At 43.4% G+C, this 16,076-nt stretch overlaps 2 protein-coding genes across 2 annotated transcripts; one reads left to right on the top strand and one right to left on the bottom strand.

The window, feature by feature from the left end:
• Positions 1–5,952, top strand: timm23a (translocase of inner mitochondrial membrane 23 homolog a (yeast)). Its single transcript, XM_033612252.2, has 7 exons — positions 1–428; positions 626–684; positions 779–872; positions 2,524–2,608; positions 2,709–2,767; positions 2,902–3,012; positions 5,109–5,952. The coding sequence occupies exons 1-7, from the start codon at positions 323–325 to the stop codon at positions 5,225–5,227; spliced, it is 633 nt and encodes a 210-aa protein (XP_033468143.1). The 5' UTR covers positions 1–322; the 3' UTR covers positions 5,228–5,952.
• A 3-nt stretch (positions 5,953–5,955) lies between these two features.
• On the bottom strand, positions 5,956–12,182 carry LOC117247654 (elastase-1). Its single transcript, XM_033612251.2, has 6 exons — positions 11,942–12,182; positions 11,707–11,816; positions 8,977–9,071; positions 8,572–8,852; positions 8,196–8,359; positions 5,956–6,453 (listed from the first exon to the last, which is right to left on the bottom strand). The coding sequence occupies exons 1-6, from the start codon at positions 12,078–12,080 to the stop codon at positions 6,274–6,276; spliced, it is 969 nt and encodes a 322-aa protein (XP_033468142.1). The 5' UTR covers positions 12,081–12,182; the 3' UTR covers positions 5,956–6,273.
• Positions 12,183–16,076: the final 3,894 nt, after the last annotated feature.

Here is a 16,076-nt window from a genome sequence, read left to right as displayed (position 1 = left end):
AGTCGCTTTACGGCAGAGCGTGGTGCTGGTGCTGGAGGTCAGAGTGTTGACGAGGAGGCGAGCTCGGTAATCTGTAACGAAAATCCTGTTTTCCCACCTGGAAAACTCACCTAGGATTCAAAATACACGTTAACAGGACAGCGTCTGTTGGTGTCGTTGAATCCAGCAGCTCGTCGTTGATTAGTTTGTCTTGTATTTTTAGTATTTCGACAGAGCTAGCTAGCTAGCGCTTGCTAACGTTAGCCAGGTCGGCTCTGCTAGCACCTTTCCACACGGCTCCTGTATTCACCTCACCAGGTGACCCCTCGGCTCCCCTACAGCCATGGACAGCAACTCACAAGGATCAGGAGGAACGAAAGGAGGTTTCGGGAGTCTCTTTGGAGGAGGTGCACCTGAATACTCCAACACAGAGCTCGCCGGTGTTCCCTGTAAGTATCATGCAATGTTACAGGACCGTTAGCTCTCACACTGCGCGAGTTAGCTTAAACCGGTAACAGCTATGGTACAGGCTACCTAGCTAGCTAGCTTCGTGGCCTTTTAATATCGTGTAAATAAAACTTTCTCAATATATAAACGTCGAAGGATGCAAAAAATAGCTAATATTTCGGTTGTAATGTCATTTCAGTGACTGGAATGAGCCCTCTGTCTCCTTACCTGAATGTCGACCCTCGTTACCTGGTTCAGGTAAGCTAGCTAGTAGCATTTAGCTGCTCTGTGCAATAAATTGACAGGTTTTGGGGGATTTTTTCTGACTCTAACAGTTGATGTTGTGTTTCAGGACACAGATGAGTTCATTCTGCCCACAGGCGCCAATAAAACAAGAGGGAGGTTTGAACTGGCTTTCTTTACCATTGGAGGATCGTGCATGACTGGTAAGAGATAATCTGTGATATTACAGAGTCACACAACTTCCATATATTGTACTTAAAACATTATATGCTGTTTAACAGGAATGTTTTTTTTACTGTAAATGTGAAAAATATAGTAGAATTAGTGCGTTATACCCATAATGTATATGTCAGTGTTCCTGTTTCCTGTTTTGAGTTGGTTTAAATCAGAGGACATTCAGTGATATTTAGACCTCAGTGTACTTCTAACTTTGTGGCAGCAGTTTTAAAAGCACCCATATCTGTTTCAAGGCCTGGGACACTTATAGACACTGTCTATTTGTGTTACGTTAAGGCACATCGTGTATGATTATCTCTACACATCAAACGTATTTGCTGTGCTGTGAACTTTTGCACATGCCCTGACTAATATTTTTGCACATCCTGCACCAAACTGCACAGGTTATTCTGAAACAGCTTTATTGTACATATTTGTTATGTACTTTATTTTTTTAATTATTTTTGTCGTAATTTGCTACCCCAAGCGAAGAAGTTCAAGTATCTCAGCGTCTTATTCACAAGTGGGGGTAGAATGGAGCGTGAGATGGATCGGCGGTTTGGTGCGGCTTCTGCAGTGATGTGAGCGGTGCGCTGGACCATTGTGGTGAAGAGGGAGCTGAGCCAGAAGGAAAAGCTTTTGATGTACTGGTCCATCTACGTCCCAACCCTCACCTGTGGTCATGAGCTCTGGGTAGTGACCGAAAGAATGAGATCGCGGATACAAGCAGCTGAAATGAGTTTCCTCCGTGCGGTGGCTGGGTTCAGCCTTAGAGATAGGGTAAGGAACTCGGACATCTGGAGGGAGCTCAGAGTAGAGCCGCTGCTCCTTCGCGTTGAAAGGGGTCAGTTGAGGTGGTTCGGGCATCTGATCAGGATGCCTCCTGGGCGCCTCCCATTGAAGGTGTTCTAGGCACGGCCCACTGGAAGGAGGACCCAGGGACAGACCCAGAACACACTGAAGGGATTATATATCTTGCCTGCCCTGGGAAAGCCTTCGGAACCCCCAGGCCGAGCTGGAAAGCGTTGTTGGGGAGAGGGACGTTTGGAATACTTTGCTTGGCCTGCTGCCCCCGGGACCCGGCTTCGGATAAGCGGTTGAAAATGGATGGAGGGATGTTCTTGGCTGTTGCAATGTTTTGCCTTACTTTTATTCCTTTCAATGTGTTTAATGTATGCACCAAAAACGAAAGCAAATGACTTGTAAGTGTAAACCTACTTGGAATAAATCTTATTCAGATTCTGATGCCCCCCTACACAATGTCAGGTTCATAAAGAACTGGTTTTCGTTGAGAGCCATCATCTATTGGATGAACTGAGTCGCAGATTGTGAGCCAGGCCTTATCACCTAATATCAGTGCCTTATCTCACTAAGGATGTTGTGGCTGAATGGGAGGAAATCTCTCCAGTGAGCTTCTAATAAACTTGTGGAAAATCTTCCCAGAAGAGTTGAAATTGTAACAGCAGCAGATGATGCATCATTGATTTGGAATGACATGGTCAACAATCACGTCTGGATGTTCACATACTTTTTTGGCTTATGGTTTAACTGGAGTACACGGAATTAAAGCAACTGAATGAACGCAAGTTGAAACCCAACGCCCCACTCAGCCTTTCTGCCTGTTTGTCTTGACTACAGGAGCTGCACTTGGAGCTGTAAATGGTCTCAGGGTGAGCCTAAAGGAGACTCGCGACATGGGATGGTCCAAACCTCGTAATGTGCAGTGAGTATTGAGGCAGAGTTCAGTTTACCAGTAGACTTATTCCTAGTAGTACACGTGGATTTCTTGACCTGTCCTCTAAACATTTGCTTTGTCTCCCCAGGATTCTCAACATGGTGACCAGACAGGGTGCTTCATGGGCTAACTCTCTGGGCTCTGTTGGTAAGACCATTATAATGAAAGTCAAAAAATAACATTAACTAGCATGTTGACTAATCTCATGGACAAAAATCCTGTTGTTGTAACTTTTTTTTGCCACCTCATTCAAAGCTCTGAACTTTTCTTTGCTGTTGCAGCCTTGTTATACAGTGTTTTTGGTGTGGCGATAGAGAAGGCCAGAGGAGCGGAAGATGACATCAACACAGTGGCTGCTGGGACGTTAACTGGGATGCTCTTTAAATCAGCCAGTAAGTGTCTTTTCTGCTTGTGTATCTGCCATTATGGTGTTAATGCTATTGACTTTAACCTGAGAGTGTTTCCAGATGGGTTTTAATGAGATGAGTATAATTGGATTTCACCATTTATTGTCTCTCCATATAAAATCCATCGGTTGAAATATTACGGCTTCACAGCTTCTCTTCTAAATGAGTGATGGCTTTAATCTTACCTAACGATCACAGCATTATTTTTATGGAAGTTAGGCTGCAAGGAATGATTATTGTCATTATTTATGAATGTGGAGGTCTTTTTGTTTATTGGGTAATCTGTTAAAACCATGGCCATTACAGCTTCTCAGAGACAAAAAAAGTCTGCAAATGTCTGTTTCTGTCTGACAAACATATTTCCAAAGATATTAATGTACAGCGATATGAGAGAAAAGCAGCAAATCGTCACATCAGAGAAGCTGAAACCAGAGATTATTTGGCAATGTTGCTTATTAAACACCTTAAACAGTAAATAATCAACATTGTTGATGATAAAATGTGTTCCTAGTGTACTCATCAGTTAGTTGTCTAATGGTTTGAGGGATCAATAAATCAAACAAAAGACACATCTCACCGTGGAAGGGCAGGTGCTGAGTCGATAAGAAGAATAAGAATAACTTTATTAATCCCCAAGGGGAAATACAATTATCTGTCAGCTCATCTATTATATGTCAAAGAATTATAAAGCCTGATGGCTGTTGGTATATAGGATCTTCTGTATCTCTCTGTCCTGCATCGAAGAGAGAGGAGCCGTCCACCACAGTTTTTTTTGGTCCATCAAGGTGTTGTGGAGTGGATGATCTGGGTTGTTCATGATGGCCTCGAACATCTTCAGTGTGCATCTCCACCACCTGCTCCAGTGTGTCCAACCTGACTCCAATCACAGAGCCAGCTCTTTTGACTAGTTTGTCCAGCCGCCTTGCAACACACTTGCCACCACAGACTGATAAAACATCTGCAGCATCTTACTACAGATGTTGAGAGAGCTGAGCTTCCTCAAGAAAAAGAGGCGGCTCTGCCCCTTCTTGTAGAGAGCGTCTGTGTTAAGGGACCAGTCCAACTTATTATCCAGGTGTACACCTAGATACTTATAGCTTGGCACCACCTCGATGTCCACCCCACAGGTATTCACTGGCTGAAGAGGGGGCTTGGACCTTCGGAAATCTATGATCATTTCCTTGGTTTTGTGACTCCAGTCACTGAAGGCTTTTATCAGGTCGCTATATTCAGACTCCTGCCCATTCCTGATACACGCCACAATAGCAGTGTTGTCCGAGTATTTCTGGATGTGGTAGCACTCCGAGTTGTATTTGAAGTCCGCCGTGTACAGTGTGAACAGGAATGGAGCCAGGACAGTCCCTTGTGGAGCACCCCGTGCTGCTCATTAATTTCCCAGAAACACAGTTCCCCAACCCGACATACTGTGGCCTTCCTGTCAGGTAATCTGTGATCCAGGAGATGAAGGAAGGATCCACTGCCATCTCTGTGAGCTTGTCTTTGAGTATGTTGGGTTGGATGGTGTTGAATGCGCTTGAAAAATCAAAGAACATGATTCGAGCTGTATGCCCTTCGTCAGACAAATACAGCATACAGCTCTAAACGTACGTCACGGTGCCATAAATAATTCTTTTCTGCAAAGAGTCCTGCAGTGTTGCGAGTCATTCATCCTTTTTTCATAATGGCTTGAGGGCTAATAATCATCTGATTCAACATAATAATTTGACCACCTCCATTATGTTTAATTTATCACTATGTAAATGCTCTGTGTGATGCACAGAGGGCAGTACAGTAAATGTGTGGATATTGACATCATTATTGAAATGTGCTTAAAGTTTGAAAAAATCAAATGTTTAGAGATTAGATGAGTGAATCTAATGAGCCCCCACCTGACTCATCAGATGTGGACTGTGGCTGCAAGCCTGCCTTTGGCCGACTATTTAGGTCCCCCAAACCCTCTTCCACCACCTGCGTGTTACAGTTTTCAAAATCCCTTTGCTACAGAAAACAAAGATTTGGATTGTGCAGTAAGGTGCATTGGCTGCCTTATCATTCATTCTGTTTCTACCGTGTGTTCGCAGGCGGCCTGAAGGGAGCAGCCCGAGGAGGTCTGGTTGGTTTAGCCCTGTCCGGTGCCTACGCTCTCTACAACAACTGGGACCACCTCACCGGCTCATCGTCATCCTCCAGGCTGTACTAACCCTCTCCAACACACATCTGCTTCCACATTAGGGCCAAATATCTCTCCAGGACACAGCCTTTAACCACAGCTAAGAGGAATTAGACTCTGGTCAAATGCAGTGTGCCTTACAGGGACGTACGAGGGTTGGTCCCAGTCCGCTGGTCCCTCCCCCGTAGCCACTCTCCTTCTCCAGGAGCATTCTGGGGATTGAAAAGATGTGTTTGAAAAAGAAGATTGGACTAAATTCCACTGGGAAACCAGATGTATACCGTCCTATAACATCCCTCTCTTCATTTGTCTTCATCCTCGGAGGTGTTCCCGTCACTGATCCGATCAGTAATGAGGAGAACTTGTGAGGATGTTTTATAGAGGTGTGTCATTTGTTATAATCATCGTTTATGGGAGACTTATCAGTCTTCTTTGATGCTAGTTTTGGAATCAATGAACCCATGGTATTTGGGTTAACTGAGCCAATTAGTAAGGTGACATCTGGTGTGTGTGGTTCACCAGATGAACATCAGTGGATTCACGTACTGATTCTGGACTGATTTGCTCTTCTGTTGTAGAAGAGCAAGAGAAGAGATTCTCACCTACAATGTACAAACAGAACTCGGCCGTACGGTCAGTTCTACTCATGTATTTATTGAAACTAATCTGCAGTGGTTTCACTGTAAAGCTGTTTATGTGTCTCCATCAACACGGCTGTATTAAAAACTACAATAAAAAAATGGGAAATGACAAAAGCGTTGCTTTTACCCAATTTTATTAAGCAAATGTTGACTGGATGTCATGAGTAGTGTGTACTCTGCGGTGCTCTGCCGCAACTTCCTGCGGTTCAAAGCCAGAGCAGTGCACAGTGTAGACTGTAAAATATGGTGTGTTAGAAAACAATCATTTCACATTCAGAACATGTATTTACATCTTAATGTGGTTGTTGGTTGAACCGTTGCTATGAGACTGTTTAGAAAAGAAAAAAAAAAACAGATGGTTGTTGTCTGCAGACGTCGGACACGAAACAGAGCAGAGCTTATGTTTGCTGTCAGCGCCGAGTCAGGCGGCCCCACTTAGTGCAGGAAGAAGTCCCTGATGCGTGTTGCCTCGATCCAGGGGATGTAGGCAGCGGTGCGGGTGAAGACGCTGGGTTTGTTCTCCACGGTGCAGCCGATCGGGCCAAAGCTCACCACGCCGTGCACCTCCCAGCGGTCACGCCCCAGCTGGCACAGCAGAGGACCACCGGAGTCGCCCTGAAGGGGAAGGACAGAGGGTGATGGTTGGTCACTTAGGAGGTTAGTGGTGTTAAAAACATGATCTATAAATTGGTTCTGAACATTTGAAACGGTTTATCGTTTTCAGGGGTGTCGACCAGGCTTGAGCCATGTCACGGTATTTCGAGGTCTGTGTGGTATTTAGAAATTTCAAGTGTGTGATTTTCAGTGCTGCCAAAATACAAGCGCGCCTTTTCTATTAGACTGAGATGCTGTATTGAGGCGATATAATGCACAGCTTGGGCCACCAGAGGTCAGTCTCTACTGGTGGAGATGGCGACTGTGAGTGATGGGATAACGTTACAGGGCAAGTAAGAACAAAACACATAACTCTACCTTGGCATTACATTACTATCTTAGTTCAGCCCGTTGATACTTCAGTGTATAACATGGCAACAAGTGCAATATCAGGGATTTATACTTCTGCGTCGAAACCACACTGTACACTACGCTGTAGCCTGACGTACACCTCCCCAGAAATGTAACTACATGTTGCTGCGACGCAGACCTGTTTATTTCTGTAAGCTGAAACCATTTCCCTCAGTGGAAACAAAGGGTTTGTCTGCAAAATAACTCAAAGTTCTGAATGGATTTTGATGAAGCAAAGTGATCGGTTGAAGCAAAGTGGACAAAAATAATAAAATGGCGGGAAATCCCAGCTGCTTGGCGGAGGTCTGCGCTCTCCGAGTGCTCTAGTTTACTTTAATTTCACAGATAAGAAACAATAAATTGTGAAGACAATAAAGCCCCCACAAAATAGCATTTTAAGTCTTGTGTGTGATTTATCCTGGCTTCATATGAGCAGAGGAAATCTCCGCTTGTCGCTAGGCTAATTTACACAATGTAAAATGCCATAGGCTTGTGCTAATAACGTTAGCATGTTGTATTTGTGGGGAAAATGTGTCCAGATAAAGACAAGTGTTTGTGAATGCTGCGAGTTATAGTGAAGCTGATTTGTGTACTTGTGTTTGAAACTGTCTCTATTAAGCCATGTTTAATGTGTGTTTAATGTGTGTTTTGAATCAACTAAACTTTACAGCACTTCACAGAAACCTCCGCCACTGAGTAGTGTTTTGGAGGTGTAACTGCAGATTGACACAGACACACCACTGCACACATATAAATGCTCTTAATGGTGTAGGCCACGTGCGTAGGGTCTGCATAGAGCTGATGCACAAGTATAAATCCCTCTTTATTTCATGTCTTTTTATTACTCTATGGGCCAAAAGTGTTTAAACCCAGCAGTCAGTGCATATTAGAAACAGCATTTGTAGGTTAGACAATGTCATACGTGCTACAATGACTTGTGTTTAACTCAGATAGTCATATACCATATACCTCTGTGAAATGTCATAAGGGAATGGAAAAATAAATGCTAGCCAAGCCTTGTAATGATACACCAGTACTAGCTGTGCTTTCTCTGTCTTATTTTTAACGTTTGCTTCAGTCATTCTGCTGCTCTCTGCTCCTAACCAAGAAAAGGGAAATGGTCGTTGTCATGTTATAGCCTTGTACTGATTATCCTTTATAAAAACATTTAGTTTGATGCCCTTGATATCAGTTTTCCCCATAGTATCAAACATAGTATTGAATATTGATTTTTTCTAAGGCATTGTGCTGAAGTTAGAAATTCCGGTATCCTGACAACACTAAAGGAGGTGCTTCTTAAAAAATTCATTCTCACTTCCACCTCCAACATATTCTGTAAATCTCAGTCGTACCTGGCATGCAGCCGGCGGGCCCTCAGTGTCTCTGAACCCGGCACAGATCATGGAGTCTCGGACACGGTCGCCCCAGAATTTCTTCTGCCGGCAGGTCTTGAAGTCAATGATGGGCAGGCGGGCTTGATTCAGGGCCTCTGCCAGAGACACGTTCTCCTTCCCGCCTGAAATGTGTGTGAAGACAATTTAAACTTCATTTTGATTGCTACCTCTTTTGACTTCTTGTTCACACAAGTCTCATGGCAACTATTGGACACATGGCTGTGACATTCTACAAAAATATTCATGATCCCCAGAGGATGGACCCTACTGTTTTTTTCCTATTACATAACCAGCAGGAGTTTTTTTTTTTTTTGACTCCCTCCCCTCCACTCACCGCGGGTGTCTCCCCAGCCTGTGACCCAGCAGTAGTGTCCTGGATTGAGGCTGGTCTGCTTGCGCGGCAGGCAGGCGTAGCGAATGAAGTTCGAAGGGACGATATCTGTGCCAGCCTTCACCAGGGCGATGTCGTAGTCCAGCTCGCTGTGAGCTGGGTAACGGAAGTTCTCGTGCCTGTAGATCCTCTTCACTGGGAAGATCCTCTCTGCGGTCTCGGAGCGCTTCAGCTGGTGCTTCCCCAGGACAATCCTCCAGCTCCCAGCATCCTCGGCTTTACCCCTGATTGGCCAGACACAGTCAGATCAAGGTGTTTCTCAGTGTGTTCTCCTTCACCACAAAATGTATTCAAACATCAAACTACATTTTCTACTCTGTTTCCTCTTCTGTGTTCATGGTGTCTTACTTTTGGAAGCAATGAGCGGCAGTAAGGACCCAGTTCTTGTGGATGAGAGTTCCTCCACAGACGTGAATGTAGTGTTTACTTCCCCTGGGACGAACCTACGAGCAACAACCAGTAAGCCCCCTCAGTGATGTCAGATCATTTAACTGGGCAGTTTGATTTTTATTTACATCTCTCACAGAAACCTGCACATATGGCACTAGAAATATCACTTCGATAAACTGCATGAGAAATAGGAGCCAACCAAGCGAAGCACTTTGGGGTCTGACATGTTGAACAGCTTTGATTTAAGGTAACTTAATTATGAACCCCACATATTTACCAAACACTCGCTAACAAATATATTAACCGAGCCAATATACTGGCAGATAATAGCTCATCTCAGATCTGAAGGTGTTGCCGTATATGTAAGGGGTACAGAAACACCAGACACACAGTATATTTAATGTAACTTCAAAACTGCTCCATTACAGTTTGTCCACCAGAGGGCGGTAACAAATTGATTTTTGAACAATTACGATTATCTGCTCTGCACACACAATCGTCACAATGTTATGACAGTCAAATATGTTATTGTGATGTGTTCATATTTAATCATTTTGACTGGTATATCGCCGTCAGACTTTTAAGACTCAAGTATTGATATCTCTACTGGCTTCAAGAAATCCAGTATTGGTCAGGCTGTACTAAAGATATAACAAAAATAGTAGAATCATACATATATGTAAGCTTTCCTAATGATTGAAGTAATTAATATGATTACTGCCTCTGCTGGTTAAAGAAATTAATTTATTCCTTCAAGAAATATTCCGGGTAGTAAAATTTCTTAGCTTCACAAAACATCAGTGATTTTTTTTTGGAGTGTCTCGCTGACGTGCTGTGTGTGTAAACATATCCTGATTTTGAGAAACTGGGAGACTCAAAACTAAAAGACTAGAACACATGTAAACATGCTGTTTCCTATTAAATGGGATAATTATGTAATAATGCAGTAATAATAATTATGATAATAATTTTAACCCATGATACTGAACCACAAGTAGACTTTTTTTTTAATTGGTCAACTTTAAATTCACAAACAAAATAAACTGATTCATACTGGATTTTTTTACATTTTTATTTTTTTGTAATTTGAACGTAAATAGGGTGCATGCACATAGTGTACATTTATCTTATGTTTACTTTATTCTGTGTTTATTTTATTCTACTGATGCATATATTGTAGTTAAATTGAACACTTACAGCCTCAGCACAGTGATGATATGTTTTATTTTTGATATTTTAATATCTTAAGCACTAGTGTTGAACACTGCAGCATAATGCACATTTTCATTTCTATTTTATTTTATTGCTTTATATTTACATACTTTTTAAATTACTTTTTAATTTAAACTCTTTTTCTTACTTCTTATAATTCCCTATTCTTTACATCAGAGCGACTACAAAGAATCATAATTTTACCTTGAGGATCAATAAAATATTTCTCACTCTGATACTGATAAAAAAAAATACAACAACATCAAAATAGAGCTTGTTTGCCCCCGTTTTAGGACATTTGGACTTAAGTATATTTGACAGTGTTTAGTTTTTTATACTTATCAGGTCCTACTGATCCCAGATAGCCAGGAGAATTAAAAATGTATCCCAAACAAAAGTTAGATATAGAGAACAGGTCTGTGCACCTAGTACAAGGTGCCAGAAATGGCTTTCCAAAATAAAGATAAATAGAAGAACTTATAATTGCATTGTACAGGTAGCGGTCTCGCTGCCTTCCCTCGTACAATCTGAAGACAAATTTAACATTTTGACACCTTGGACACAATTTTTTTTAGAACAATTAACAAAACAATTGATTCTTACTCCAGAATTTTTCAACTTAATATTTTTTGTAAGATTATTGTCACTTAAAAACAACTTCCATGTTTAATTTGGAAAAATCATCACGTTGAAGAAGAGGAAGTCCAGCTGCACTTGTTTTTCTACGTTTCAGGACTAACACCTTTAAATATTTTGTTGGGGATCCTGGATGAAAACTGTCCCCAGATAGTTATTCTAATGTGTAAAATATTCTTTTATTTAAAGCTCAATCAGGAAAAATTTTGAATTTAAGTTTTCTGAAAAATACTGTGCAATGTCAGTTTTCTTAAGGAAAGAAAATATTGCTACGAATTACTGTAAAGTAGATCAACATAAAATGAAATGGGAGAAAATTTGCTCTTGTGAAAAGTGTAACTATGTCGAACTGTAATTACTCTAACGCATATAAATTTAATTTAGTTGATTTTTAGTACTGTTAACCTAAGCATTTGAATTACTGATTTGATTCTACCATGCTATCCTATCATGTGATCTGTGCTTTGTATTATTTGCCTGTAATTAAAAGAATAAATAAAATAAACAAAATTAAGTGAAACTACATTAAATTGAACAATTAAATTACATTAAAAATACAAATAAAATAAAAAAAGACCAAACCAAGCTCAATAAATATATCCTGATTTTTTGTGTGGTGTGCCTTTTATCATGCTCAAATCACTTTACTAAAAACGGTAAGAAAAAAAAATTGACCTTAAACACATGATGAACATACAGGTGTAATGTACACCGTCCAACTCTCTCATCTTTTCAAAACCTCGTCCCGTTGCAGTCTAATAAAAAAAATTGTAACATTTTTATACAATCAATCAAGACCTCCTTAAACCGAACCACGTCAAAAGACAAAAGCAGATTTACCTGCAGAGAGACCTGCCAGGGCCAGGAGTGAGGTCTGGCCTCGTTCCCAGACACAATCCTCTCGGCCATGTTGGGCTTGAAGTGAGCCATGCCACAGTCTCTGGGCCAGTCTGACAGGAGAGACCAACAACATGAAGCCCCAAATAAACAGAGAAGACGTTCAAATCAAAAATGTTCAAGTTTGTTTTCACAGGAGCCTTGAAGCGTGTGTGTTTCTGTGTGTGTTTGCCCTCACCCAGGTGGAGGAGCTTATGCTGTGGCTGTCGTCCAGGGGTGAGTGTGTATGCAGCTGCAGGCAGAGACGCCTTGCTCAACAGCAGCGGCAGCAGCAGAGACAGAAAGAGGAGCAGAGGAGGTCCAGGTACAGCCATCATCTATCACAGAATCACCGGCCGGCACACATCCCACGCTATTTATACCAGGCAGCAACACACACACCACACATTACAGCAGGGACAATGAGCTGTGTCACAACAAAGGCCGGGCGCTGGATTGTTCTCCTGTAGCTGTGAGTTTCCACTGCCGCTGAGAAAAAGGGGATTTTGGGGAGTCCCATCAGCAGTTTCACATACATATAGTATGCTCACAGTACGCCAACACGCACGCAGGACAAAGGCAGTACAGTACTGTACACAAACAAACATCACATCATGTCACATGACTCACAGCAGTGACATAGTGACCTGAGCGTGACCTTTATCTCTGATATCCCAAATCTCCACTATAGTTCATTCATGACAAACATGACTCAGTGAAAAAGATGTTGTTACTGTGTGTGTTTACCTGCCTGAAGTCGGCTTGTATGGTTATTTATACTTGTCAGTCATAAACAGGGGGCCATCTGAAAGTGAAGCCATTAAACATGCACTCTTCCTGATGGCCAGCAGGGGGCGACTTCACTGGTTACACATAGAAGTCTGATTGTATAGAAGTCAATGAGAAAATGATCCAACTTCTCGCTTGATTTATTCCCTCAATAAACATTTTGATGCGTTTATGGTCTCAATCACTAGTTTAAGTTTCAAAATGACATGATGTTCATTTTTTAATTATAGTTTTATTAGAGCGATATAGACGCCATTTTGGCTTGCACACCTTCGCAGGAAGCATAAACCTAGCATTGTAAAGAAGAGCACCATTCAGGCATTTTTGAAAACAACAAAATGGCTGCAGCTGATGCTGAACTTTCTGTAGAAATACTATTTTCAAACTGTGATGGCAAAAACAACACTCATTCACACAGCTCATCTCTGCACACTGTAGTATGTCTACATTTGTCCGTCACTTAGGGGTGTGCCATATCATCTCGTTTGAGATAATACTGATATAGTTTTTAATAGGATATATGAGGTATTCATATCGTGACATTTGCGATATTTTGACTTGTTGACGTATGACGTCATACTGTTACCCACAGCAACAACAAGCATGGCTGAAAGCAAAATTATTACAGACTACGCAGTGGTTCCAAAAAGAGGAGCAGCTTCAGTAGTGTGGAATAAACTGTGTCGTCCTGAATGTTTTATGAACAGCCCCGGACTTCTCAGACTCTTTTAGTGACCTAACGTTCAGAGGGAACTCATTCAGTGGCTCCTCTGGCAGCAGCACAGCGTCTCTCCCTCTCCTCTTTGATCTGTTATAAACTTTTGGTAATGTAAACCTACGTGATGCTTGTGGCTTGACAAAAAACTCGATATATGTGAATGTGTGATAGTTGTGGTATCATAACAGCCTGTCACAGGTTACAGTGTGATGATTAGAGGAGAAATGGCAGAGCATAAAGGTCCAGGTGGAAAAAAAACAATTCAGTCATTTAGGATTTTACTAAAAGAAGGAAATCACCTGTTGATTTATATATAGATCCCAGGGGACATTTTTAGTATTTGGGAGACGTAAATGTGTAATTTGTGGTTGATTTTATTTTGTTGAACTATTAATATTGTGACAGAATCTGAATCTCACTCTGAGTTACTGTTGTTCACAAACTAAATAAATGAGAGATCATTATTAGCAATACCAGGTCAACCCAGGTTAGCCATTGTTAACACTACCAGCTCAAACCAGGTTAGCCATTATTAGCAATACCAGCTCAAACCAGGTAAGCCATTGTTAGCAATACCAGCTCAAACCAGAAATTGGATGACCCGCCCCCGAGACCCCCGTCTCTGTTTCCTCACTTGCTGAGGTAGTGAAACAACTCCGAGACGGCGGAGCCCCGGGGGTGGATGAGATTCGTCCTGGATATCTCAAGGCTCTGGATGTTGTAGGGCTGTCCTGGCTGACACGCCTCTGCAACATTGCGTGGACATCGGGGGCAGTGCCTCTGGAGTGGCAGACCGGGGTGGTGGTCCCCATTTTCAAGAAAGAAGACCAGAGGGTGTGTTCCAACTACAGGGGGATCACACTCCTCAGCCTACCCGGTAAGGTCTACTCCAGGGTGCTGGAGAAGAGGGTCCGGTCGATAGTTGAACCTCAGATTGAGGAGGAGCAATGTGGTTTGCAATGTGCGGAACTGTGGACCAGCTCTTTACCCTCGCCAGGGTGCTGGAGGGGGCATGGGAGTTTGCCCAACCAGTCCACATGTGTTTTGTGGATTTGGAGAAGGCTTACGACCGTGTCCCCAGGGGCATCCTGTGGGGGGTGCTCCGGGAGTATGGGGTTGGTGGCCCCTTGCTAAGGGCCATCCAGTCCCTGTACCGAAGGAGCATGAGTCTGGTTCGTGTGGCTGGCAGTAAGTCAGACCTGTTCCCGGTGAGGGTTGGACTCCGCCAGGGCTGCCCTTTGTCACCGGTTCTGTTCATAACTTTTATGGACAGAATTTCTAGGCGCAGCCAAGTGGTGGAGGGTGTCAGGTTCGGTGATGGGAGGATCTCATCCCTGCTTTTTGCGAATGACGTGGTCCTCCTAGCTCCATAGAACAGTGACCTCCAACTCTCGCTGGGACGGTTCGCAGCCGAGTGTGAAGCGGCTGGGATGAGAATCAGCACCTCCAAGTCTGAGGCCATGGTCCTAGGCTGGAAAAGGGTGGATTGCCCACTCCAGGTTGGGGGGGAGGTCCTTCCTCAGGTAGAGGAGTTTAAGTATTTCGGGATCTTGTTCACGAGTGAGGGTAGGATGGAGCAGTGATGCAGGCGCTTAACCGGTCCGTTGTGGTGAAGAGGGAGCTTAGCCAGAAAGCGAAGCTCTCGATTTACTGGTCGATCTACGTTCCAACCCTCACCTATGGTCACAAGCTCTGGGTAGTGACCGAAAGAATGAGATCGCGAGTACAAGTGGCCGAAATGAGTTTCCTCCGCAGGGTGGCTGGGCTCAGCCTTAGAGATAGGGTAAGGAGTTCGGACATCCAGGAGGGACTCGGAGTAGAGTCGCTGCTCCTCCACATCGAGAGGAGCCAGTTGAGGTGGTTCGGGCATCTGGTAAGGATGCCTTCCGGACGCCTCCCTTGGGAGGTGTTTTGGACGTGTCCAACCGGGAGGAGACCTCGGGGCCACCCCAGAACACGCTGGAGGGACTACATCACCCGGCTGGCCTGGGAACGCTTCGGGGTTCCCGCGGAAGAGCTGATGGAAGTGGCTGGGGAGAGGACTGTCTGGGCTTCTTTGCTGAGGATGCTGCCCCCGCGACCCGGACCTGGATAAGCGGAGGGCGACGAGTACGAGTACAGCTCAAACCAGGTAAGCCATTGTTAGCACTACCAGCTCAAACCAGGTTAGCCATTATTAGCAATACCAGCTCAAACCAGGTTAGCCATTGCTAGCAATACCAGCTCAAACCAGGTTAGCCATTGCAAGCAATACCAGCTCAAACCAGGTTAGCCATTATTAGCATTACCAGGTAAACCCAGGTTAGCCATTATTAGCAATACCAGGTCAAGCCAGGTTAGCCATTGCTAGCAATACCAGGTCAAACCAGGTTAGCCATTATTAGCAATACCAGGTCAAGCCAGGTTAGCCATTGCTAGCAATACCAGCTCAAACCAGGTTAGCCATTATTAGCAATACCAGGTCAACCCAGGTTAGCCATTATTAGCAATACCAGGTCAAGCCAGGTTAGCCATTGCTAGCAATACCAGCTCAAACCAGGTTAGCCATTATTAGCAATACCAGGTCAAGCCAGGTTAGCCATTGCTAGCAATACTAGCTCAAACCAGTTTAGCCATTATTAGCAATACCAGGTCAACCCAGGTAAGCCATTATTAGCAATACCAGCTCAAACCAGATTAGCCATTGTTAGCAATACCAGGTCAAACCAGGTTAGCCATTATTAGCAATACCAGGTCAACCCAGGTTAGCCATTATTAGCATTACCAGCTCAAACCAGGTTAGCCATTATTAGCAATACCAGCTCAAACCAGGTTAGCCATTATTAGC

The sequence above is a fragment of the Epinephelus lanceolatus genome, chromosome 21 (genome assembly GCF_041903045.1).
Source record: "Epinephelus lanceolatus isolate andai-2023 chromosome 21, ASM4190304v1, whole genome shotgun sequence".
NCBI lineage: Eukaryota > Metazoa > Chordata > Actinopteri > Perciformes > Serranidae > Epinephelus > Epinephelus lanceolatus.
This window is presented reverse-complemented; position numbering and strand designations above follow the sequence as displayed.